Source organism: Etheostoma cragini, chromosome 17 (genome assembly GCF_013103735.1).
Source record: "Etheostoma cragini isolate CJK2018 chromosome 17, CSU_Ecrag_1.0, whole genome shotgun sequence".
NCBI lineage: Eukaryota > Metazoa > Chordata > Actinopteri > Perciformes > Percidae > Etheostoma > Etheostoma cragini.
Window position 1 is genome coordinate 11,541,188 of NC_048423.1, and position 26,818 is coordinate 11,568,005.

The 26,818-nt window shown below is 41.5% G+C and overlaps 4 protein-coding genes across 8 annotated transcripts; 1 reads left to right on the forward strand and 3 right to left on the reverse strand.

Moving 5' to 3' along the window:
* On the reverse strand, positions 1–10,900 carry slf2 (SMC5-SMC6 complex localization factor 2). Of its 5 annotated transcripts, XM_034897417.1 has the most exons (22): positions 10,703–10,900; positions 10,084–10,118; positions 9,234–9,769; positions 8,853–9,101; positions 7,950–7,990; positions 5,860–7,294; positions 5,657–5,739; positions 5,444–5,557; positions 5,175–5,342; positions 3,867–3,972; positions 3,685–3,772; positions 3,444–3,585; positions 3,228–3,315; positions 2,942–3,118; positions 2,589–2,683; positions 2,378–2,465; positions 2,107–2,229; positions 1,830–1,907; positions 1,621–1,707; positions 1,101–1,169; positions 504–930; positions 1–440 (listed from the first exon to the last, which is right to left on the reverse strand). In XM_034897417.1, exons 1-22 carry the CDS (start codon positions 10,735–10,737, stop codon positions 253–255), a joined length of 4,452 nt encoding a protein of 1,483 aa, XP_034753308.1. In that variant the 5' UTR covers positions 10,738–10,900; the 3' UTR covers positions 1–252. The 5 variants fall into 5 exon arrangements, with proteins under 5 accessions (XP_034753308.1, XP_034753307.1, XP_034753305.1 ...); XM_034897416.1 differs by having other exon boundaries at positions 1–930; positions 5,657–5,736; XM_034897414.1 differs by having other exon boundaries at positions 1–930.
* Positions 10,901–12,163: 1,263 nt separating this feature from the next.
* On the reverse strand, positions 12,164–15,840 carry LOC117959990 (phosphoglycerate mutase 1-like). Its single transcript, XM_034897419.1, has 4 exons — positions 15,545–15,840; positions 14,330–14,604; positions 13,359–13,539; positions 12,164–13,013 (listed from the first exon to the last, which is right to left on the reverse strand). Exons 1-4 carry the CDS (start codon positions 15,681–15,683, stop codon positions 12,844–12,846), a joined length of 765 nt encoding a protein of 254 aa, XP_034753310.1. The 5' UTR covers positions 15,684–15,840; the 3' UTR covers positions 12,164–12,843.
* A 5,899-nt stretch (positions 15,841–21,739) lies between these two features.
* Positions 21,740–23,470, reverse strand: marveld1 (MARVEL domain containing 1). Its single transcript, XM_034897421.1, has one exon. The coding sequence runs from the start codon at positions 23,066–23,068 to the stop codon at positions 22,586–22,588; it is 483 nt and encodes a 160-aa protein (XP_034753312.1). The 5' UTR covers positions 23,069–23,470; the 3' UTR covers positions 21,740–22,585.
* Positions 23,471–24,152: 682 nt separating this feature from the next.
* LOC117959991 (arginine vasopressin-induced protein 1-like) lies at positions 24,153–26,352 on the forward strand. Its single transcript, XM_034897420.1, has 3 exons — positions 24,153–24,385; positions 25,620–25,984; positions 26,089–26,352. Exons 2-3 carry the CDS (start codon positions 25,635–25,637, stop codon positions 26,345–26,347), a joined length of 609 nt encoding a protein of 202 aa, XP_034753311.1. The 5' UTR covers positions 24,153–24,385; positions 25,620–25,634; the 3' UTR covers positions 26,348–26,352.
* Positions 26,353–26,818: the final 466 nt, after the last annotated feature.

Genomic DNA, 26,818 nt, shown 5'->3' on the forward strand with positions numbered 1-26,818 from the left:
GTGGGCACTCAAATACAGTAATGTATTTAACATACACGCACACACATTTTTACAAGAGTAAACAGAGGTGCAGTGAGAAGTCATTTCCTTAAGATTTTAACATTAAGTTATTAAAAAAAAAAAGAAGTTTTTTCATAAATAAGCAATTAGTATTTATATTGACAATGAAACATGGGTTTTAGGTATCGAAAAGCATAAGCAGATGTGCAAATTGAGCTTAACATTAAGGCAAAAGCTGATAAATACAAATCTCTATGACACTAAATCACATGCTGCAACCTGGTTGTGGAGAGATGTTTCTTTTGACTCAACCAGATTTTCAGTCTCTGCTTCAGTACACTCTTTTTCCAGCTTGTGTACCGTCTCTCGCATCTCTCGGGTCAACTCCTCATGAACGGTTTCTGTTGTTTCCGTTTCCTTTGTGTCATCCACTGCATTGTCTCTCTCTTTTTCTTCAGGCTTTATATCGTCCCCAGTCTTGTTTGTATCATCCATTGCATTATCTCCCTCCTTTTCTTCAGGCTTTAGATCATCCCCAGTCTTGTTTGGGTCATCCATTGAACTGTCTCCCTCCATTTCTTCTGGCTTCATGTCTTCTCCCATCTTGTTTGTGTCATCCATTGCATTATCTCCCTCCTTTTCTTCAGGCTTTATATTGTCCCCCGTCTTCTTTGGGTCATCCATTGTGTTGTCTCCCTCAATTTCTTCGGGTTCCATGTAGTCCCCCGTCTTGTTTGTGTCATCTCCCTCTTTTTTCTTCTCGTCCTCAGAAATAATAGTCATAGCCTCTTCAGTTTCATTGGTTTCCTCTTCTTCGTCCTCCTCCATCACAGGCCCCTCTCCCTCATCACTGTTGTCCATCTCCTGCAGTTCTTGGCTGCTTGTCAATGTATCCCCAGGCAAAGGCTGCCAATAGTCGTACAGCTTACCCTACAGAAGGAAAACAGAAACGTAAATGAGAATTATACAAACTTTTGACTTTATCAGCGGACTCTTTAACTGAACTAAGCTTTGTTTAACTGAATACTGCTTTCATCTTTTAAAGAGGAAAAAGAACTAAATAAAATATTCCTATAAAAGTATGTATAAGACTACTGTACATTGAGAGGCCTAGTCCTCTGGAGGAGCATCTGCCACTTGGTGTAGATCCTGGCCACCAGGTCCTTCACCTGCAAGGAGAGGAGGAAGTTAGACGTTGATTGTTTATATTGTTTATTATTGCCTGAATTACACACATGTTCAGTACCTATAAGTACTTGTGCATGCACTAATTGAGAGATGTCAGAGTGTGTGTGTGGGGGGGGGGGGGGCATGGAAAGGCGCCCCGAGCAGTTGGGGGTTCAGTGCCTTGCTCAAGAGCACCTTGGCAGTGCCCAGGAGGAGAACCGTCATCTCTCCAGCTACCAGTCCACCACCACACTTTGGTCTGTACGAGGATTGAAGCAACAACCCTCCGGTTCCAAACCCAAATCCAGAATGTGTTTCATTTAGTAGAAATCAGTCAGTTGTCATCAGTTTTTCATATGTCCTGTTTAAATGCATTTTAATACTGCGTCTGGATCTAAATAAAAATACACTGTGACACACACATACTTGTGAAATTTCTTTAAATCAACTCACCTTGCTCCGGTAAAGACATTTCTCACTCTCTCTGATGTCACATTTAATGTGCGTTTCCAGCTCACAGCATAAAAACAGCAGCTGCTCCTGAGAGCCAAAAGAAAAAGGCAAGACAACTTTTACTCATCTCTTAAATGGCTCAGAGATGAAAAGACCCCATGATAACTCAGCGGATTAATAACCACTTGAGACCAGTAATAAAGTCATACCTTTTGATGAGCTGGGAAGAACTGAAATTTGGAAGCTTCATTTGCCAAGGTCAGAAGGCTATAGCAGAGGTAGTAGGACTGTAACACAGGAAAAGTGGAAAGAAACTTGCATCAGAAAAAAAAAAAAAATCGCAAGTCATGTTTAACTCATTCACAAACACATTCAGTTAAAATGATGTGATTAATTAACACAATAATAAAAACTAGGCATAAAACAAGACAAGAGTGATCAAATTGATTTAAGGCTGGAACATTTGGAAGTTGAAGGCATGCTCACCTGTTGGTCGAGGGTGGCCATGTTCTCGTCTTTATCTTTCTGACTTCGGCTGGAGGAGCTCAGCATGCCCCGGAGGAGGGTCGAGGGTTGCATACGGGGCAGGTACGGCCTCAGGTCAGAGAGCTAAGCGTGGAAGAGAACAAGAATCAGAGAACTATATCTTACTGAATATGGTGTTACATTGTGATGGTCATTTAGATAACTATTTATTTCAACTGCTGGGATCTAAAGGAAACTATACATGTTTAGGTTACACACTGAAACAGATTACCTGAAACTCTTTTCCTCTAGGCTTGTAAGTACAATTTCCATCCAACAGTTTTGAGATCATGGACAGGCTCAGATGTCCTCGCAGTTGCCTATATAAACAAAAGTGAAAACATTTTTCATCGTGCAATACAATGAAATCAAATATCTGACGCTTGGTCTTATTGTGATGGAAAAAATGGAGACAAGAGAAAAACTAATAAAAAAAGACTTACTTTCCACGTGTGTCCTCAGGCAGCAGTTGAACTAGTAGGCACATGTTGTGGTGGTCATCTGTCAGATCAGTAAGGGCCAGACAAATTCGGGGCAGCTAAAAAACATTTTTGATAAATCAATAATCATCTCAGTAAAAATAAATAAAAATCATGAATTAACAGGGTTTGAACACATTTTGGCCAGTAGATTTCCATGACTGTAATCTGCAATGATTTTGCACACATTTGCCATGTAATGGTACATATTGGAAACGATTTTTCTATTAATTACATGTTTTTCTTCAACTTTTTGGAAAGCCCGGAAAATGCACATTTTATGACTTTTAAGGAATCTGACGCATGTCCGAACTGACCATGGTGTCCCAGTCCCTGATGTTGTTGACAATTTTGTGCTGCAGAGGGAACAGTTCCACACTGGACTGGAGGATGAGCCGCGTGTCCAGGCCCAACCGTGTCACCAAAGTTAGCAGCAACAGCAGTTCATCGTCGCTGTACGCCCGTGGACAGAGGCCCATACAGTAAGACAGGTACTGCAGAACCAAAACACAGGAGAAACGACCAAGTTGTGAATGATCTGAATGGTGAGGTTGCCTCTCTCTCTGCCAAACTCTTTCTTACAGACATCCTTTTGCATATCACCTTCAAGATGTTGTTGCAGTTGTGTTCAGGGAAAGTGTTCTGTTCCCTGTTACTGGAAGGAGTCTCACTATTGATGTGGATGTCCTCCCTTCACAAATACACAGACATTTAACTAGGTGAGATTTAAACAAAAACGTAAAATAAACAATTTTCTGCTCAGAACTTAAGGTTTTACCTAGTAAACGAGGAAAAGAATGAAACAGAAACGCTACTTACAGCAAATCTCCCTCTGTAAATGGAGGCTGAAGATTCTCAAAAGGGAAGAGAGTAACAAACGCAATTCCCATATTCATCAGGACTAGCGCCACATCCGCCAAACTGGGCACCCACACTTTAAACAGCTGGCTTCCATTTTTCACTGATGAAGCATACACACAAAAAGGACACACGTTAAACCGTCCTACCGATAATGAGAAAATACCACAAGCTCGGGTGTGGGTGGGTGGGGCCTACTCACCTATCTGATAAGCAGCTGTGTACGCAATGTCACAGAGGGCCTGCAGTATATTTTCAGATACCATCCTCTCACTATGGACTGACATCATCTGACAGGATCAACCAAGAATTACTGCCAAAGTTCAGACAATTCAACTGAAATCCCTATTGAAATTCTTCATACAGTGTGTATGTGGGGCCTACCTTGAATAGGAAACGGGTAACCTGAGTTGGACAGGGTGAGCAGTAGTCGTACGCTTCCTGGAACAATCCAATAATTACATGCAATCTCAGTTGAGCAGGGCTGGACCTGGGGAACATAAGTGGCGAGAGAAAGCTTAGAGGAATTCATTAATTGGCAAAACTAAGAGTCTAAAGCTTTGCTATTGAACAATATAAACGCCTGTGTCCACCGAAGCAGTTTTTATTTCTGAGGCCAGCATATATTTTGTAATCCTTTGCAACGGGAGCACCGCGACACTATGCTACAAATGCCAACAGTGTGACGAGACAGAAAATGTTCATCCTTTGGGAAGCATGAATGTGCTTTAATCACATCACTGAGGACCATAATTACCAATATCAAATTTCATGACAATAGCGTCTTCAGTTGTTGAGACATGTTGCTCTGAACCTTCATGCGTATATTGTTGGAGCTCAAATCCTGCTCCGGTCTCAGGGTCCAGATAAATACACTCAGAAACTAAGATGTTGATTAATGATCATTTATTCAGTGGAATATTCCAGACAAGTCATGAAACTCAGCATGCAGCAGTCACAGAGTTGTCTGACCCTCCTCACTAAGTCTTACCCTCTTTATTTACTCCACGGCAAAAGCTCATTAAACCTTTTGCCTGTTCTCCTTGTCTCCCCAAATAAGACGTGGCCTTCACTCCCACCCTGCAATGTCTCTCCCCTAGAACATTCTGACCTGCTTTAGCAACAATAGCTACACTAAGAATACAGTTAGTTGCACAAGCACATTGTCCACTTCTCATATGTTATTAATAAAGCAATGGAGCATTATAAGCATACATAATTATTCACGGTAAATATGTGGTTAATCATACTTTAATATATGGTATAAAAAAACATATTCACAACAATATCCAACACTAGAGGATAGATACCCAAACAGATATTTAGAAAGGATGTTCAGGTCGGGCTCAGTCACATCAGCACAATAAGGCATTGGTTGTAAAATGGTGCTGTGGCTCCTTTAAGAGAGCTCAGTGTGAGTGTGTGTGTGTGGAAAGTGGGCAGAACAGAGATAGAGAAAGAGGAAGCAGAGCTGGAGGTGTAGATGTGACCGGAGCAGAGTTGGTAGAATAAGTTTACGTTTTGTACAGGGCATGCAGTATCTGAAATAAACCCCAGACTGAAAGCCAAGTTCATTCATGTCCTCACCAGGAATTTAACCCCGACGTTATTCATTTTATAACACTGGCCTTGGAGGTAATGAGTCTCCCCTGTTCCAATCCGCACTCTAATCCACATACAAATACAACTCACCAAAGAAGCGTTTTCTGTGCTGTCCCTTGTGGATTGACCATGCATTGTCTGAGCTGCAGCGTGTCAGGGTCAAAGATCTGGCCAAATTTCTCCAGGTTGAACACAAGTTCTCCTGGAGGCACTTCCCTGATTGCATTGGACATCAAAGAGTAGCGCTGCAGGAATTCCCTAGAAAATAAATGACATAAAAATGCAGATTACAACTACTTTGCAAGGCCTGTGTCCCAGTGACAATGTATCATGTGTCAGTGTGCTTCTGCATGATTTACTGTTGTTCAGCGGAGATGCCCTCCTCCTGGTTCTCCTCAGCCTCCTCGTATTCAGCTAATCTCAACAGGTCCTCTTTCCAAGCAGTTTGAAGTTGCGTCTCAATCTCTTTCACTCTGATGGATGGAAAGAGAGTGGAGAAAATGAACTAATCAAATTATCTCGTGGGCAGCTGCTGAAAAGGTAATGAGAATGACGTTTTCTGCATAATATACTTTTTATTGTTGTTTATTTCCTTCAGTATCTGGTCGAGGTTGTTCTTGTAGATGCCTGACTTTGTGATGGGTGGCAATGGCTGCTGTGGGGGATACAACCAAAACAATAATACAGGTTTTATTGGTCATTAAGCTCAGCAAGTTGTGGCCATTCATTCATTCACAACTATATGTACAATAAAGTCAAACCATGTGATACTTACAGTTTTTGACTGACAGCTGCGATGTCTAGGTGCATTAGGCCCTGAGAAGGCTCCCTTCTCTGGCGTATCTGGAGGCTTAGTAACACGCTCCATAATCTCCTGCAAAGAAAGCAGCTGCTCCTCCTCACTGCTATGGGAGCTCTCAGTTGGATCCAAATCTAATGCAAAGCTCAGGCCTAGGTCCATCTCCACATCTATAGGATCCTCTTCGTTCACCAGCTTTCTATGCCCTTCACTGGCCTGCCTGTCCAGGAGCGGAGACTGAGCACAATGAGACGTAGCAGTTTCTGCGCCAGTCTCTGAAGCACAGGGTCTCTCACTGTTGGGGGTGAGAGATGTGCGTTTCTCATCAGATTTAAACTGCGATCCTGAAGAAGTGATTTGGACGTTTTTGAGTTCACCGTCCTTAGAGCAAATAGATTTTAAGTCCTCTAGTTTTACCCGCTTTAAAACCACAAATGGCAAGCCTTGTGGTTGTTGCGCTGATGGCAAGGAAGAGACTGGGGTGTCCACTGCATGAGGAGAACTATTTTTGCAACACAAGGACCCAGCAACGGAGGTGTTGGAGCTGTTCACTGTGCTGGATGACCAACTTTTCTCTGAATTGGGGGATTTGATCCCATCTAACTTGGGCTTCACAGTTTTATGTAAAGGGCCAACTACATAGGTCATGGGATCAGGGGTGAAAAGCTCATCTAAGTCATTTGGGATTGCAACTGATTTTCGTGGTCGGGCAGTCTTGTTCCGTTCTACCGTACGACAACTAAGAGAACCTGAATTAGTTTTTAAGGCGGGTTTGGGAGTGCTACTGTCCGACTTTCTGCTCTCCCCCACATGATTACCTCTGCTCAGGGTCTTGACTGGTAAGGTGGAGGTACGATGAGTATGACCAGTGTGGTGTCTGCCTACCTGAACATGACGTGAGTTACTAGTGTCCTTCTGGAATACCTCAGAGGATAAGAAAGAGCTTGATTTATTCCTTTTATTGTTTTCCTCACTTCTTTTCCTCCTTTCTTCACCTGGATTTGAAGATCTAAACTCTCGTAACTTCAAAGTGTGATCCTGGGTGGAATTTATAAAGGCTTGCTTTGCCCCAATTGATGGTCGTCTTATACAAGGTTCTGGTGACAGTGATGCGCAGGATGACTGGGTGGGTTTAAATGTGGAAGACAGTTCCAAATGTGTTGATTGGCCAGGTGCTGGTTCTGTGCACAGATGGCTATCTGTGGTTTTTGGTGACACTTCCGAGTCTAAAGAATTCCTCAATGACGGCTGAGACAGCAGCGAAGTGGTGAGTGAGTTGCCAACAGTGGGCTTTGGTGTCTGTGCTTTGCCAGAGTTTATATCTGGTAGACGCAGTTTCTTGGCACCGTCTCCACAGTCCTCAAACTCCCTGCACCTCTTCTGAGATGAGGAATTCCAAACCCCTTCTGGAGACAGAAAAAGACATGAAAAATATACTTACTTTTACAAATATTGTCCACAAATATAAATACCAATGTCTGTGTTCAGCTGAATTTCACTATGCTACCATGTACAATTACTCATGTACTGCCATTTTTTCACTAGGAGCTTCTTTTCTTCTCTTTTGTTGTTTTTCCAGTAATTTAGCAACGTGTAAAGAGTACCAGTCTCCCCCCTCTGGCAGTGAAAGTAATTTAACAACAAACACTGTCAAAGCAGTAGGATTCATAATAACGCTGTGTTGCAGTAGTCTCTCCCCCTTCCTGCCTGTCAAGGTATTGGGTCATATAAGTAGACTGACATACAGTGAAGGTTCCACACTTCAACTTTGTTACTGTCACTGGAGATGATCATAATACTCTGCTACTGAGAAATGTCCATCCAATTTTTTAAGACATGCCAAACCAGTTGACATTCCCAGAGCCATCTATCTTCATCACTCAAGCAAAGTGAATTAGCATTACATACCGCTCAATGACAATTTCAGATGATGTAAACCTCTTCACAAACTCAACACCTGATGCAACTCAACACATGTCACTGCAGTGCAAACATTAAACGCCAACAAGGTTGGCAGCTTTATCATTGAAAGGTGAAAAAATGTACTTTGACCAATATTACCTGTGATTACATTTTCACTTGAAGGTGCCCGTTTAGATGGTTGGTCCTAAAAAAAACAAAAAAACAATGAAAAAATAACAATAACAGCGTTATATAGCATCCCATACCATCAAAGACAGAGTTACACCTGGGTCATGAGTTAAATACAAGGTAATCCCAGGATTCTCTAAGTTAAATTTAAAACTTTCACCTGAACAGGTACTATCCTAGCGACCACAGAGTATTTAAATGCGGATTCACGCTAACCCGAGTCCACACACAAGTTTGGTCCAAAGTAGTAACAAATAAGTAAAAAGTAAATGTAAGTTCTCCTGATCTATGGCCTTACTCAGAGGGATGACAGTCGCTGACATTTGGACAGCGGCATCTTGGGTATCTCTGTACCCTTTCAACTATTTCTAAATACATGATGCGTCTGAGTCCTCCATTACTCATTTGGTCTTATCCATACTAGATGGCAGATGCTGTTAGATCTTAGATCTAGCATTTAATATGGAGTGACAACTACATCAAATTCCATGGTTAAGCGTGTAAAGCAAAACACTGATCCAGTCCTTACCTGTACTTTTGTATAACAACGTAAGTTAACGTACCCTGTAAATAATTTAAATAACTAGCTGTTCAATTTTCGCACTGTTTACAAGAAACACGCAGTTAAATACATATAGGGACACTTACTTACTAAACAACTGGCAAATGCTCTTTAAGCTATATCACCCAAATCTCTGTTTTAAAACGTCATATTGCAAAAGCTGAGAACAACAGACCATGTTCTACCCAAGTCAACATTATTTTGGCCCCAGTACCACAGGCCTGGCTTGAAACTATGCTTGCGAAGTAATGATGATCAGCTCAAATTCTGTTACCAAAATCCTAAACTTGAACTTGATGTTTTAGAAAACGTTTACCTGGTAAGGGGCAAGAGGACCGTGCATGATGGGTAAACTGGCACCTCTACTCCTGTTAGAAGACTGGGTACTCGGAGAAGGCTGGTAGCCCCACGAAGGACACTGGCTTTTCTCAGGACTCCAATCTTTTGATTGTGAGAGGGGCTGCGGGAAAACGTCTTGAACTGCACAGGGGTAGAATGATGGAATCGGGGGGGGCCTGTGGAGCTGGATAGTATGTATGGGACTTCTCACATCACTGGATTGAGCCTAACAGAATAAATGTTAAAGGCCACAACAATTAAGCATCACAAAATTGCTAGTGTAGTACAGGTAACTAACAAAACTTTTTAAACAAATCTTGATTTCACTAATGGCCATAATGAAAAAGAGAAACAATACCTTGCTTGATTCTGGTCTTTGTGCCGTCAAATTTTTAAATCCTGAGTAGGACAAAGTAACCATGGATTCAGTCCCTTGATCTCTCCTGATGTGGGAGGATGGGGAGTGATTGCTTGAATCGTTCTTGAATTGAGGGGCTGCAGGGTAAAAGACACTGGGAGGCCTATTAGCTGTAGTACTATCAGTTGGGCTGACTGGAGCAAACCACGGTGAGTAGGAAGACCCTGGAGGTTGATAGTGTTGGCGCTGCAGAGGACCCGGATTACCCCTTGGCATGGGATTTGACCTATTCACTAAGGGGCCAATGTTAGTTGGGCTGCTTGGAACAAGCCCCAATGAATGGCTTGGTCCTGGAGGATGAGGAGGGTGCCCTGATGGACGTAGTATGTCCCTTTGGTACAGCTGAGGGTTTTGAAGTGGCAACATTCTCCTAGGAGGCGGGTAAGAAAGCCGGTTGAGCTGAGAAGGCTTCATTGGAGTCTCCTGGAGTAAAGGTGTGTGGGGTTGGGAGCCCTGCTGGAATACAAGATCCTTCACTAAAATAAGAAGAAACATTTGTGCATTATGATCTTATGTCTCCTAATATATTTAGTGCCACTGAATGGTCAAGTGTGAACAGTGTTGACATGTTGCCAAATGTCAGCCAGCCAGCATCAATTTATATTGGCTTTGAATCTGCTCCAAGAAGGGGGCAATTCAAAAAAAACTGTCTCACTTAGAGCCCCATGTTGTTGCATTTGCTGTTTGCCATGTCTAGATGTTAAAATGCATCATTAAAAACACAAGTGCGTTAAGGCGAGTATTACGAAGTAAATACACTGTTGCTCTCCGAGACCACACTTTGACCCACCTTTATTCCTCGGGGAAAAGTATTCTGTAAGAGTTCTGTAAAAAAGCCAGAGAGGGGGAACTGATCATGCTTCGATCATCAAAAGTTAGTCTGGTCACCAAGACGAGAACAAAGCAACTTAGTTTTCAAATGAGTAACGGTAACGTCAGATAAAGAACCATAGTGTTGCAGAAACGACACATCTAGCGCGAGTTGTCATGCACAGTCAACACATGTCTATGACCAATACAAACAAGACACCTTGTATAGTCAGTTTCTGCCTATTACGCTACGTTAGTAAACGTGTCGAGTCCAGTAAAAAAATTGTTAACGCTTCAGGGGATAAATTGCTAGGTAACCTATTAGTTACCGTTAAGTCTTTACATAATGCTTGGCTCACTTTCAGAAAAAAAAAACACCGTAACAGCCACGTAGCTTTATACTTAATAACGGTCTACTAACAGTGCCTGGCTAACAAAATAAAATGGAATATTAGCTAGCATGTCGTTACTGTTTCAGGAAGTGCTCTGTTTAGCTAGTTAGCTAGCTAGCTGGCTAACGCGCGTTCGGTTCAACTTAGCAATGCAGTGCTGTCACTTGGGTAGTGACAAGTGCAAACAGAGTCCGTAGGTTTTCTTACCGAGAGTTTCCTTGATTTTCTGTTGTTCTTCTCATTTTGAGGATTATACCGGCTGTCTTTAACCACAGACAGCTAAAATAACAGACTCAGCGCGCCAAGGCTAAAATCATCTCATCGATGTGATCTTCTCCCACCTGTATCCGATCGAACGACAACAATATACGCGATTTGCATTGCGGAAGTTGGAGTTTTTCTTCTTCTTCTTCTTTGAGGTTTATTGGTGTTCGAGAAACAACGATTTGGTGCATTACCCCCATCAACTGGTTAGGGGGTGAGATCAGAATGTCGACTGTTTCCAATAGTCTGAAAAATAATAACATTAATAATAATCATTAATAAAATAATAATGATCATTAGTATAAAATAACTACATTTTTTTTACTATAGTGAAATAATAATCAATAACACTTTTTAAAAAATAAAAAATATATATCTTTAAGATCATACTGTACTTTAATATACATTTTTTCTTCTTCTTCTCTTTGCCTAACTGCAGCCGGCATCCAAAATGTTGCATTGCTGTTACACCTCCAGCTATTGCTTTCTTTGAGACTATTTGTTGGGGCTTTTCCACCATTCATTAATTATGACAGGACAGTTAGGTTAGAAAGGGGGGAGACATGCAAGAAATCGTCACAGGGCAGATTCGAACCCTCGACCTCTGCATCGAGGCATAAACCTTGAGGTATATATGCACCTGCTCTACCCACTGAACCAACCTGGCCACACACTATTGCCATTTCTGATTTATTTTTCCAAACAATACTTGTTCCTCCAGATAAAGCTGGAACTTGAAGTCCAGCAGTATTCCAATTTGAAGGGGTATTCTACCAAAATGTGTATATATATAGTTTTTTATTTTTTATTTTCATTTTATTCTGGTATTTATGACCAACAAGATAAGCAGACACAACATCATTAGATTTGTATATTTATTACCCTCAGAACTTTTGGGGTACATTTAAATCACCACAGAGGGGTTTACATTTTAAAAAGAAAAATGTCAATATTATAAGACATAATGGGTAATTTCAAACAAAATCCTAGTAGACTGTAGGCATTTACTGTAGGAATTGCAACTGGAGGCACATACATATGACACCAAGTGGCAAAGATAGTCCAAAGGCGGCAAAACAGAATGACAAAAATAATAATTAAAGTCAGGCCTTCTATCTTCTGTTAATCACGCCTTAAAATAGTACTGTGAAATTGGGGGACTATAATCCAAATAAGGGATTTATAATTTACACAGTGCAAAACTGATAGCATATTGTCAGTTTAATTGTTCTAATTGTCACATCCGGCTCTCAAGAGATTGCAAACTTACATCTCTTCATCCATGGAATGCATCAATAAAAGTTACCAAGGGAATGCTTTTAAGAAGTGAGATAGAAAATAAGTTCCCCATCCTTTGCAGTCCATTTCATTTAAACAAAAAACGTCTCATAAAGTCTTTTTTTAAATTAAATTGTAATAGATAAGAATTTTTTCCTGGGCAAGTAATGATGAAGTCAGGATGATCAGACACACACAGGTGGTATAACTTACCACCATCAGCAAACCGAGACCACAACAAGAAGGGTCATGTCTCACTCATTCCCCACTCTTTATCTTAGATGTGTGTGTGTGTAGCATCAAAACACGTGCTGTGGCTTGGATTTTTATTACTGACTGCAAAAGAGTGACCACAGCCAGGATTTCACTCCTTTTTTCTGTATTTGGTTTAATGACCATTTAACCTGACATTCAACATCCCTGCGTAGGACACCACAGCTTAATGTAGTACACAGGAGTACACAAGTACACAGAGATACATAGGGATCTTTACTACAGATAATACACTGCCTTGATCAGCAATGCTATCCATTTCAGTTCAACGCTCCATTCTTAAAAGTTTGTTATATTAATAACCCATTTTAACAAAAATGATTTACAATCTCTTGAGAGCTGTGGGTCTACATCTCAATCGTTAACCACCTACTATCCCGGACTGTGCAAGTAGAGGGAGGTTGCCTTTGACAACAATCTACAGTGTACTCACCACGTATTACAATCCAAAATAAATTAGGATTTAGGAAAAACAGTACTAGTTGTGAGGGACAACCTACTCTGTCAAACACAGAGATGTTGTTTCTGTGTCTTTACTTCTTGGCCTTTCCTTGTGCAGCCACAGCCTCCATGGCTTTGCGTACGGTCTCCTCATCTCCCAGGAACTGCATCGGCTTCACAGGCTTCAGGTTCTTGTCGAGCTCGTAGAGGATGGGGATGCCCGTTGGCAGGTTCAGCTCCATGATGGCTTCATCTGACATTCCTACAGGTGACAGCCAGACAAACACAACAGTTAGATACAGAAGTTTGTGAATTATCTATATAGACCATTTCACAGTAAACATAAACATTCTACATGGGCCCAAGTTGATTTCCTGTTGCAGTGTATGTGAATGACATCAACTGAAAGGAAGTTAACAAAGGGCCAGGATGTTGCATTGCAATGGAATTCCATTTAAAATGGCTGTATGCCCTATTCTTACCAAGATGGTTGACAACATAGGATCTTTGTGATAGAATTTAATTGAAGAACAATAACAAATTGTATTTTGGCCAACTACTTGAACTTCCTTATTGCTTGCGGGGAAAATCTCATAATGCCACCCACCCTCCAGGTGCTTAACGATTCCCCTTAGACTGTTTCCATGGGCAGCGATGAGCACTCTCTTTCCCTGTTTGATTTGAGGTGCGATCTCTTCGTTCCAGAAGGGCAGCGCCCGAGCGATGGTGTCCTTAAGGCTCTCGCAGGAAGGAAGCTGGTCCTCAGCCAGGTCTGCATAGCGACGATCCTGCAAGAAACCATCTCAATTTGTAAAAAACATACTGGAACAGAATAGACAGAAAAAAAATACTTGATCTCTTTGTCTTTAATCCTTTTCTGTTGAAACTTATTGTACTCATATTCGGAAATAGAAAGAGCCTAAAAGCCTTGAGTAACTAAGAGTCACCTTTTAAGCAATATTGTCCAGCAATATGGTGTTTATTTGCAGGAATTAGAGAATCAGCTACCTTATTGACACTCTTCTTATCAACATGCTGCTGATCAATTAGTTTCGATTAGCCAGCTAAGAGTTACTACATCTTAACTTCTGAATACCTCCGTCCATGCAGACATCTGAACAGTTTGTTTCATCCTTGACTGAACTTTGAACTTAAACCTAGCAGACCTCATTTCTGCCAGTCATATATTAACTCACCTTGGACACACTATTAGGTAACAACCTTAGGGGATATGCTACCAAACAGTAAGGGACTGCATCTCCTGTAAGGGGCTGTCAGATATAATTACCACTGTTGTAAAACATATAGCTATTCAAGCTATCGGTAGCTGTGCTGTGGAAAAAAATACCTTATATGCACTATTTATACTCTAAATACTCCAGTCATTTCTGGTGATTTCACTCATTCAGGGCGACCCAGCTGATTATAGGGCCTGACTGCTGGAATTGGTTATAGTCATGCCTCTTCTTTGTTGTGCCTGAGTGCAGTTAGTTGGTCAATATGTACAAAACCATGTCTCTCCTAAGAGGCCAACAATGCTCTTGGTTGTATGTATTTATTGGAGATATTATATCTTACCTTGCTGATGATTCTGTAGTAGTCATGGTCGGGGCCCATGGGGGGAGGAGGGATATCAAATGAGCGTCTCCAGATTTTCACCTGAGCCTCTCCGTGCTTCGCGGCTGTCTCTGCCTTGTTCAGCCCTGTCAGGCCTCCGTAGTGGCGCTCATTGAGCCGCCAGGTCCGATGCACCGGCACCCACATCTGGTCAATGCTGTCCAGGACCAGCCAAAGTGTCCTAGTGGCTCGCTTCAGCACGGAGGTGTAGCAAATGTCAAACTCAAAGCCGGCATCTGTGAGATTCAGTGAGTAAGAGACACTGGAGTTTGATGCATTTTGACCAGAACAGTTCCACTTGGATACTGGGCCTACTGAAAAACAACTCTGCACTTGTTGCATTAAACATATCTTATAAATGAGACTATAAAGAGTGTTGAAATAAAGTAACTAAGTCTCAAACCAAACTTCAAATAAAAGGTGTTACATGGCTGTATTTAGTACAATAACTAAATACATTTTACATCACCATATCATTGTTTTTTACAGCCCACAAACACGTAAGATATTCAATTTCTGTCACATATGACAAAGGAAAACAGCAAATTATCACTTTTGAGAAGCTGGACCCACAGAATGTTGGTATTTTTCTTTGAAAATGACTGAAACAAATAAGGAATTATCTAAATAGTTGCTGATTAATTTTCTATTCCAGTAATATCGACTAATTGATAAATCAACAAATGGTTGCAGCTTAACCTTCATTGCAGTCTAATGAAGCTCCTCTCAGTTTATACCTATGTCTCTTTTGTGATTTCTTCCTGTTCTCTTGCTGAAAAAGCATTGCACGATGTCCATTTAAGAAAATGATCGACACTTTTAGGCTAATTGTATTTATGCAAATTGCTTTGCTTTCCAGTGGAATTATTCTGTACTTTTTGCAGGCTGTTCTGGAATCGTAGACCAAAAGGATCACATAATTGAAAAAGGATCCTACTTTTATCATGAGATATTCTATGTCTGTATAACTCTTATCTGTTCGGCCCCACCACTGCACCGGGTCACCCACGTAAAGGCATCACTCCTGCACGTTTGCTCATCTTCCATCCTGACACCCTCAGGTGCGGTCGACGCTCTGATGCAGAGGCCATTATGCGATCGTATTGGCCATACAGTGTTACAGAGACAGTAGCCCTCAGTAGATAATAGGATAACGTTAAATTATTTTCCCCTCACCTTTTAGGGCATGTCCACCTCTCTTCGCCTCCTTCTCCCCTGTTTCGCTCAAATCTGCATCGAACCAGCCGCAGAACCGATTCTCTTGGTTCCAGCTGCTCTCTCCGTGGCGAATCAACACCAATTTGTGGACAGCCATGTTTGATTATAATATACCTGAAAGGTAAATAACCAATTTTTATTTATTTATGCGACGATCTGAAATTAACAATCCCCGACTTCAGAGAAGAGTCCAGGTCCACTCCATTCGTTCGCTGTCAAACCGGTGAGGACTTTTGCCTTTTATCCCGCTGATTGGTTACTCAACCACTTCCTGGTTTTTACATCCAATGATATTCCGCTAAAGAATGCATCGTTCATTTCTTGACCAATGACAGCGGTGGGCGTCAGTGGCGGTGACTGTTCGCCGACCTTCATACTGTGCGTTGCACTTTATTGACTTTTCATTGTGTTTCTCTTAAACCCCATGTCGATCGATCTATCGATCTATCTATCTCTTGAATTAGTACAAGTATTGCAAGTAAAAAGTAGACAAATAAAAAAGTATATCTGTACATAATTTAAAGGTGATTTTAACTTCTTGTTCCATAGACATCTGAACCAATTGTTGCTTTTCCTCCTTTTCATCTGTAGGTGGTGACCTTGGCCATATAACATTTAACTGCAACTGTTGTAGTTACTATAACTATCCTGGACATATATTAAAACACCAAATTACAATGACCAAGAACAGCACCATGTCATTATAATGTAACACGTGCATCTTTAGAGATGTACTAAAGAAATACAGATTTGAGAAGAAACAATAAACTACATTTGAAATAAGAAAGGGGGGATGATATGAAAGAGCGGAGGTGTGAGGTGGTAAATGCAATATGTCAGAGCACTAAAGACCGAGGTTTGAGCAGGGACAGGTTCACAGCAGTGATAAAAGGAAAGATTTATGGAATATTTTTGGCCCAATCTGGAGGAGCTTTTATTGGATAGTCAAATACTGCATTTGCAATGCATATTGGCAAATTTAAGAAAACCTCAGTTTGTATCACAAAGATATATAATTATGCATGTTTAATTATATTAGCTTGTTTGTATTACTCTTTATTTATTATTTGATAAAACAAAAAAAAAAACTTGCACTTACAGTTGCACTTACAGTGGACTCTTTGTAGTTTGGCTCATTTGAAGCTAATGTTGCTTTATTTTTGCTGTCTGGAGATTGACCCTTCATGGTTGAAAGCACTTAATTGGAAGTTGCTTTGGATAAAAGCTGCAGCTAAATGATGTGTAATGCACAGTAATGTCATTATTTATTCTTCTCATTCTTTTTTATGAATCTGCTAGAAACTTAACTGTTTCATGCTGATGGGTTTTGTTGCTGTTGTTGTTGTTGTCCTCGTCTGGGAACAGTGTACTGCTGACTGTATGTTGTCAGCCTTTCTTTCTGTTTCCCCCCCCCTGGCCAAACACAGCTCCATTTTCATGTAAAAAGGTTTCATTCTTCACTCCATGATGTTCTGCATGGGACAGCAATCACATGCATTTGTGAAATGAAAACCCAACGAATAATATAGCCCATTATATGAGATAAAAAACAGAGTGAACTCCAAGAGAGGGTCAAATAGTTATATGGGGACTTTCTCAGCCTTTTTTTAGCTACTTAGAATTAAATCAAAGGGTTTTTATAAAGAGTGGTTTAACAAAACCTAACCCCATTTGTCCAAATGTTCCCTTTTCAGAGCTTTCTCCTGGACTTTGCAAACTTCATTTTTAAACTAGACTGAGATGATGAAGGATAGTTGAATAAGGAAAATGGGAAAACACACAGCAAATGAACCATGTCAGTACTTCTTAGGTAGAATGACTCACACAAAGAAATGTCTCTTTTGGCCTCTGTACTCCAGTCGTTCTGATGTTGCAAGCTGACATTAAAAGACTTGCTCTGCTTCTCACCATGTCTGATATTATTTATCTAAATTCGATTGAAAAATCTTGTTCAAGCTATTGCACAGTATCTCTTTTCTTACATGGCACATACCATTGCAGCACTGCACCGAATATGATCCGCTACATAGATTTATTTAACCCTAATTTATTATTTGTCCAACTCATCTTACACAATGGCCTAATATAATTTATACACATGTATGCTGGGGCTAACACATGGTCCATGGTATATATACAATACATGGTATATTTTACAGCAAAGGATTAGTCAGAAATCGGACTTTAAGAACTTAAATCAGAACTTAAAGTAACTCAGAACTTAAATACATTTTTCCGAGGTGGCCCTAATCCTCGTCCGTGATTTTTGAAGTAATTATGCTGGTGGATTTCTGCTGTTTAGCTGCTATGCAAAATATGCAAAGTGTCAGCTTTGTTCACCTCTTGGCTACTGCCAAGGTGCTCTTGAGCAAGGTTCCAAACCCCCAACTGCTCGGGGTGGCTTTCCATGGGCAGCCCCCTCACTCTGACATCTCTCCATCTAGTGCTTGTATAGGCACTGTGTAATGTGTGTAATAACAACAGAGTGTAAATTGTAATTTCCCCTTGTGGTACTAATAAAGGACACTCTACTCTTTGGTTTTGAACAGTTGATCTGTTTCATGCAGGCCAAGTGACAGAGAAAATTATTACTTTTGTCTTCTGTAGCAAATTATGATAACAGAAAGATGCATCATAAGAGCACCTTACAGTTTTATATTTATTATTGTCATTTATTACATGTGTACTGTCTGTGGGTGTACCAGCCAAATAATATAAATAAACTTAAAACTAAAAGCTATGAACCACTAAATAAACAATCAAATTTATGTTTTATTACAACTCCTAGTGGATAAATTAAATAATTGTTTATAATATTGAGCAGTGAGGAATGATTGCAGTGAAATGTTATATTTGGACAGCTGCGTTACAATGAGCTTCATTCATTAAATATGTCAGGATTTTCAAATCCCCTTTAGATATCATTATTTCTATAGTTATTCTTCAGGAAATTGGACATGGTTATTTTGACTTTACTGTATTTCGCTTTAGTGCACGCTTCTGACAACACAGTGTAAGGATATTAAAATATCAAATAATGCAAATATCATTTTTTCCAGATATCAGGGTCTTCAACATATTTGCTCATTTTATGGCCAGAATAAACCAAAGGGGGTATTGTTTTTATTAGAATAGAAAATATGCTTTTAAATGTACAGTTTTTTTTTCTCACAACTCCAGTGTGATGTAACAGAGACAATTTGGGTGCTGCTGGGAAACAATTATCAGGAACTTAAGAAGGAATGTTTTACTCCCCAGTGTGTTTTAGTGAGGTAAAAAGTACAGACGAGGTGTCGCTAATTTCTACATGAATCAGCGCTCAAGAAACAGTTAGTGTCAGACTACTTCCATTTCTTTCTTTTCAGACTCATTAACTCTAAAACAGGCTCTCAGCAGAATTGGCAGTGGAAAGGAAGTGGTGGTATTTTCAAAGCTCTATAAATAGCATCATTTCCCACTACTGGCTGCCATTGCCCTCACGCAGCACGTGAACACTGCACCCATTCAGAAGTATTGTGTGGGGAAAAGCTGTGGATAACAGATGTGGAATCAGTAATCTCAGTCACCATGTTAGGAAACTATAAACCGGAGAGTGTCAGAGGCAAACTGCACGATCTGCATGCCGAAACACCGCGCCCATTCATGCTTTTAACAGACAGGAAATGACAATCCCAGATTCCTGCTTAGATCTTTAAGTAAGGCATTTTTCAAAATCACTTCTTGCATTTCTTTGCCGCACATTCACTTGTTCTGTCAGTCTCCATCTGTTTTCCCATCTGCAATGGAATGTGCATCTCAGCAGTAGCTGATGCAAGTGTGGGTTAAAGGGTGCTGCTGTGTTCATGGGCTGTGCTTACATCAAGCCTCCCAAGCAAGACATGAATCGAGGACTGGCAGCAGGAAAATAAAAAGGCAGACACATTTAGATTGAATAAAGCACTTTGACTGGGAATGACCCAACCAGGATTTAGGAAATATCTATAGATATACAGTACAATCTCTCTCAGCAGTGATTTCATTACAGCAATTTTGAGTCCTTGAAAAGCAAGAAATTAAATTTCTTATTATTATTAGTAGTTGTATTATTATTACAGCTATGAGTCTTAACATGTCATTTTTATACATTTGGACTTCAGAACTCACTTTTAGGTTTTCTGCCAGCAAACTCTGTATCAGTTTATCTGTGAGTTGACATCAGTCCGTGGGATCAGTGTGCGTGACACTGTGCTTTCAGGAAGGGCCAGAGAAACCGTTTTCAGGAGCTATGGTGACCATTGAACGTTGGGTTGGTTGCTTGCAGACTGGGTGGGAGAGCACATACAGGAAATGTCTCTTTGGATGAGTGCCCAAAAGAAATATCACACAGTTGGCACTGCAGTGAAGCGCCCGGCTCTATACGTCTTTATACCAGTTTGCCTGGGTTTTCCTAACTGTCCGTGTAGCTGGAAAAAAGAAAACAACCTCACTCTTGTGGTGCCCACACCCTTCTGATAGTGTCAGAAGGTAGGATTCCAAAATTGGTGTTATTACCTATGATTACACAGGTTTCTTGTTTGAACATGGATGTTTGAGGATTAAATTCAAAATGGGCTCAAACACAAAACGTACATATCTGAAAGACATGACATTTAGAAACTGTGGGCTGTGTAATAATAAGGTGCCTGTTAATGTGGGAAGCGGGGTAAATGAGGAGAATCCTTTTCTGGCCTAAATTGTCAGCACACGCTGAAGTTGTGAGTCATCCCAAACTTAAATGATTCCCTATGGTTACTTTCAGTATCAAATTGAACCCTGGATTCAGTGCTTTGTTTATGTACCACACAGGGCTGTTGTGTACTGTCTCTATGTGGTTGTGTAGCAGTGTGTTTCCACAGGCACCGACACGTGGACAGGACAACACTTCTGTGGAAATCTCAGAGGGGGAGAGGATGGGGGGGGACTCCTTTCCTCCTTTACAAGTGCTAGATTTATATCCTGCAGCTGCAACATTAACCCTAAACTCCTGGCCACAGACATCACCTGGCACTTAACACACACACAAACACACTGTATTTTTCCTGTCGTCATTGCATAGAAAGACCGCTGAACAAGAGGATTATAAACTGTACAGTTGTTCATGTACACACACTAAATAGGCAAAGAATTGAAGAGTTTCCCTACTTGCATTTTGATCTGTTTCTGTCTTTATATGGTCACTTCGCGTCTGAAATGTAACCAAAAATAAGTCAATGTTACGTGTATTAATCAGGTAACAGTACATATTCCCTACAAGCTGTTAAGATATTTCTCCCATCTTTATCCTTCATTACTTTATTGTAAAGCATTTATATTCTCATCTCTGCATTTTTGTTGCCTTTGTTTGGATTCTTGATTATGAATCTTGACCGTATGCCCCGGGCCAGCAACAAAAAGATGACAAAATATGAACACAAATTTGTCAGAGCGCTACACAACTGTTCACATGTAATAATGCTACTTTCCTGCTGACTGTATAAAGGCATCTAAACAGAGTTATTACAACGTGGCTTTGGTTTCCGTTGAGCCAACTGGTCTACAGCATGTGTTTTTAAGAACTACATGCCAACTGGAATAGACGAGACATTGAATAATCTTCAACTGCCTAATTTCCATTGGCTGAACATCAGCCCACCTCCAGAACCCCTACAGACTGTTCCGGTAAGAACAAGCCTCTTCCCAGATTATTACACACAACACACACACTCACACGATGTTTCCAAAAGTAGGTAAACACTCATGCAACACATACATTCTTTCTATCATGCAGCATGTGTATACAGATTGTTGGCGTGTGTATGCATGTGTGACCCTCTCCTTATATGTTAGAGACACAGACATGTCTAAGGATCTGTGTCTTTCATGTGGTCAAAGGGCTCTGCATATAAATGACCCCTGCTGATTGGCCGAGGCTTTTTATCTCCCAACAGGAAGTTCCCGAGGGCTTCCTCACTAGTCCCTCTAAATCTGTGTTTTCTTTTCAAAAAGCCACCAAACATGGTCCTGCTCTTTCTCTACTTTTAACTCAAAGTACTCAAACAAAAGGAACAAAGCACTTTACAGTTCTCCTTGACGCTGTTTGTTTAAACGCTTTTGCGTACCAATACATGCTCATAACCAAGGAAACATATCACTGGCTCTCACTCACTGCTCTTTATTCTTTGGCTTTACATAATGGACACTTAGGGAACATTTTTGTTTAGCATACACATTGTGGCACCAATCACATCCATATTCTTGGGTTTTGTTGTCAGGACCTGGTTGAGTACACAGCATTCTGACAGAAGGCGCTTATGAACCTGTTTGCAGCGTATAACTGAGACAAAACTAAAACAGAGCTGATCCTTAAAAGTACAACGCTTCAGTAACTGTTCAGTATAGTTTGCTGTTGTACAAAAAACACGTAAAAACAATATATACATTAAAAAAGGGCAATGAAAAGAATCCTAATCTATCCTATGAGGGGTTTTAGATGGACACTACTTAACACAAATCTAAAAATGTATGTAAAGTCCATTGTATTGTAAATACTGAATATATTGCCACTATAACAGCACCTACAGGACTATTATAGTGATTCTTTATAAGGAAAAATTACATTAGCCTAAAATAGTGGATAACAAACGTAAGGGGTGGAGGCATTGCCTTGACTACAACTAGGAGACAGACACACGTGCGTTAATAAAAGGGGTACAGTGCGTCAGACCTCCTAACACATCACACCAATCAGACTCCCATCCTGGGTAGGCCTCTGTACCAGGAGCTGATTGAGTATTTCCATGTCAGCAACTCGTAAATTCACTGACTGTATGATTTTGGATGCCTCACTACAAAAGTGTAAAGTTTGGTGTGAGGAGACAATATAGACACACCTGTGATATTAGAGTAGCTGTTAAGTTAAATTACAGTGAAGTTAACTATTCATCATCTTGCTGTGGATACCCCACTAAAGGACCCATCCCCCCCCCCCCCCACCCTTCAGTCTTATCCTCGACACTTCCTGCACGTTCCATTAATAACGGACAGGAGGTAAGCCAGGCAGCACAGGCAGGAGAACACGGCAGCTGTCAGGTAGACCTTGTACAGACAGAGGTGCTTGTACAGCTCCAGGTTGCAGTACGAGTTGCGATCCGTCTTGTAGATCATGACCCCTATGGCCGGCAGGTAGAGCACGGCGGCGGCCACGTCGTGCGCCAGGTTGGTGGACGACCACCGCTCCCCTCCCAGCAGCGGGACGAGGTCCTGCTTGTCCAGCAGGGTGAGGAAGAAAAGGGCGAGGGTGAGGAGCCAGAAGAGGACTGCGACGAACAGGACGAAGTGGATGGATCCTTCGTATTTGTTCGCGGCGATGGTGACCCACAACCCGGCTCCGAACACAATCTGCAGGATGCGGATTATTCCCAAAAAACTCTTAAGGAACTTCAGGATATTCTTCCTCACCTGCGACTGCAAAGGTTGGGGTGGCATCTCTCTCCTCCTCCGGTCACTCTCGGTCCCTTTTTCCCGAACAGGGCGGGTGCTTTCGGCCAGCTGCAAACAGCTGGGGGAATAAAGGGCAAAAAGTGGAAATGTCGTGGTGGAAGGTTGGGTCTGTGGTTCTGAGAATGTAGCCCAAACTGGACAAGTTTATTTAACAAAAAGGAACTCGCTGTTCTTTCCACAGCCCCGGGGTTTTGAAATGAAAAACCTTCTTGTAGGCTATGTTTCGTCTTTTCCGTTTCCTCTGCTGAATGTAGCGTCTGTGTTGGGGGCTGGTGATGGAGAGGGGGCCGGCCTGTAATTCAAAGCCTGCTCCTCCTCTGCCAGATTCCTCCATGTCCGCTCATCTGCTCAGGCTTTTCTCCATGGTGCAGTTTGCCCTGGGGTGTGTGACCTTTCTCCTCCTGTCTTCTAGAAGTAGGCTTTAGGGAAGTGAAGTATGACGAAATGTTAATGTGCGGACAGGGATTTCAGCGAAACACAAACATAATTGTTATAGGCTTCCATGCTTCAACATATAGGCAACATTCATGTTTTTTGTTTGTTTTTAAACTGAAATATTACTTGTTTCAGTTGAAGAAATACCACATGGCCTAAATATGGTGGCTGGGTTGATTCCGTGGATAGAGCATAGCCTACTTGGAGGTTTATACCTCGACTCAGCGGTCGCGTGTTCAAATCCGGCCTAGGGCGATTTCATTCATCTAATAAAGGTGGACATGCCCCTAAAATATAAATAATAAGAAACAACACATAGCTAAACCTTATACTAATGGTATTGATGATAAAAAATAGCCTAATTGTAAGAATAACAACTTTTTTTGTATTATTTTAAATATAGGCTAAATAACACAACAAAGAGAAGGCCATGCGTCACCCTGTTTGCGTCTTTCTCGCAGCCTGCTCGCATGTTACTTCCCTCTCACGTAATTGACAGACGCTTCTCGTGCCAGCTAGGCTTAATGACGTCAATGGATTTCAGCATGCACACCATACGTGGCCAGGAGGCGGAGCCCGCCACGCTCCCCTCCTCCCCCAAAACCCGTGATTAGTCGAAGTGAAGCTGTTTCCCAAACCCGACAGAAGGGACAAGAGGATCTCTCCATTCTCATTGGTTGTTTGAAGACATGGATCTGTGGTCGGCGGTTGGCTCAAGGACAGAAATTGGGTGCAAGTAAAGTTTGACAAACATACTCTCGCCTGCTGTATTTCAACCACTGTGGAAGCTTTCATTGGAGAGGAAGAGCGATGCAGAGGGATATGCTGTTTGGAGCAAAGTGCACCGAGTAAATCAGTCAATCTTCGGTAAGCTTTCATTTTAAACATGGCTCTCATGGGATCCTGTCTACTGTTCGCCACAGCCAATGGAACCCAGCATAGGCTACAGTAAATTGCTTGCTTCGCATTTAATCTTGCATAATAAGACCACGAATATTTACAAGATGATGTCATATTTTCATTTTTTTTCACGGACTATTATTGGTATGCTTAGATTTAAAAGGGATCCGGTTTATGCAAGCAGTAAACTGTTTGGTGCTACAGTAAACTGTTTGCATAAACCGCGGTGGGAGGGAAATAATTGAGACGCCTGTGACGTTTAGTCAGTGTTAACATACTTGGTGTGAATGTGGAAGTGTTTTCTGTGATGTTTTGTTGTGATGTTTTCTAGCTGCATCCCATAATGATAATATGTGGGGAACATCAAAGGTGCGTAGGCTACTTAAATCACCTGCTTACTGTTCAGTAAGCTTAGTACTGAAGTTATGCACAAGACAGTTATTTCTTGTTCATAAGTTGTTTGAGATGTAGTGTATTGTTTACATTCCTTGGAAAGCCCAATCCTGAAAAAAATGTGAAATTTAAAGGACTCTATTACATTTAGCATGTTAATGTATGCACCGTCCACCAAGCCAAATTCTTTGTAAGTGTTACTTACTTGGCAATAAATCTGATTCTGATCAGGAAAGGGAGAGATCTGACACTTACAGAATGAAGTTTAGCTGAAAAAGAATGTGAGACTTCATTTTTGACTTAATAAAAATGAGTTGTATGAATTGATCTCAACTCTTGGTCTTCATCAGAGGAGTTTTTACCTGCGTAGACTAAATAATCTGCTGTTGAAAGCTCTGGGGAAAGCTAGAAAGTGGAGTTTTTCATTAAGATTATTTTGTCAAGCTGAAAGAAAGTTCCTTCAGAGAAAAGGTCCCTGATCTACCTGCAGTCATGATGTTGGTCACTCACTCAACCTTACTGTGAGTGTCCCACTTAAAACCATATTTGAGTAAAGAGAGGTAAAGTGACCATCTGCAGTTTAATGGGCTTTAAAGCACATCTCATCACTCGCTTCCTAAAGTAGGATTAGGGAATCAGAGCAGAAGACTTGCAGCTGTCTATGGGTGTTGTGACATACAATGTGCTCATGTACTTTATAGGTTGTCTTCGTGTTTTTTGTTGTTGTTGTTGTTGCTGTTGTTTTTTAAGTGTCTTTGACTTTGAATACACACCTTACTGAGTGGAAACTCTTACTGACTTCTCCACAGAGTATAACTAGTTTATGCCACCTTTTCCTGCGTTCCTCCGGATGGATCCCGGACCTGCCCCCCCTTCTTCATCCATGGCGGCGGGCCCTTCCTCGCTATGGCGGCTGGCTGCGAGGAGGCGCAGGAAGGCTGGCTCCGCAAACATTTTCAGTAACGTGAATCTCTGGCAGCTCCAGAGACTGTTCAGGGCAGCGGGAGACCAGGATGCGGAACAGAGGGCCCAGGTGGTTTGGGGTCACGGAGATGAGGCTGAACTGGCTCAGGCTTTGATAGGACTGAGGGCCCGAGGTCACAGGAGAGGTCTGAGGGCTAACGGCAGAGAGGCACTGGGCTCACACTGGCTACGAGCCTTCAATCATCTCAGGTAGAAAAACTGCAGACCTGATGTGATTTCATATTCATACACAACATTAATCATAGTGACTTTTTATCCATATTGTTTTCAGCCACACTATTTACATTTTTCAGAATCGGGGAGAACTCTTCAAGCAGCCAGGGGAAGGATGCCGAGGAGGAGAGTGATCCTGAGGCCGGAGCACACAGCAGTCCAGAGCCAGACCGGCGTACCTCCGTAGGGACATCAGGAAGAGGTCCAGGGGCCACAGTGGTTCTAACTGAGAGCCAGGGCCATGCTGTGACGTCTGAGAGAGCAGTCAGAAGCAGCTCAGGAATAAGGAGAGGAGGAGAGAACAACCCAGAGAGATACCTCCACAGAATACTCCACTGACTTGACCAAGATGCAGAACTGACTTTGAGTCTGTGAGAGCACTTCAGTCTGCACAGCCTAATCGTTTCTCCTGAACACACATCTCATGTGTTTGCAATTTGGAGCTAGGTTCAGGTAACTTCTGGGAAAGGCAACAGTTACAACTCTATTGTAGGTTGAAAAAATAGAATATTTTCTCATAATGCCATGATATCTGGCATTTTCATTGAAATGATCAGATGGCTGTATACCCCCACTGCTCTGTTATTTGTTGCAGACACATCTCCATCTGGCTACTGAAGGCAGCACAAACCTCTGACTAACCCCTGGTGAGAACCCCTCACCAGGGGTTAGTCTAGGATCAGACCTTCAGGAGGGCTAAGCCCCTAATGAGAATGTGACACGGATTCAGTGCATGCAAAACTTTGTTAGCCGATAATCTCTGAGCCAGCTACTGAACAACAACATAAGCTATCGTTTTTTGACACTACT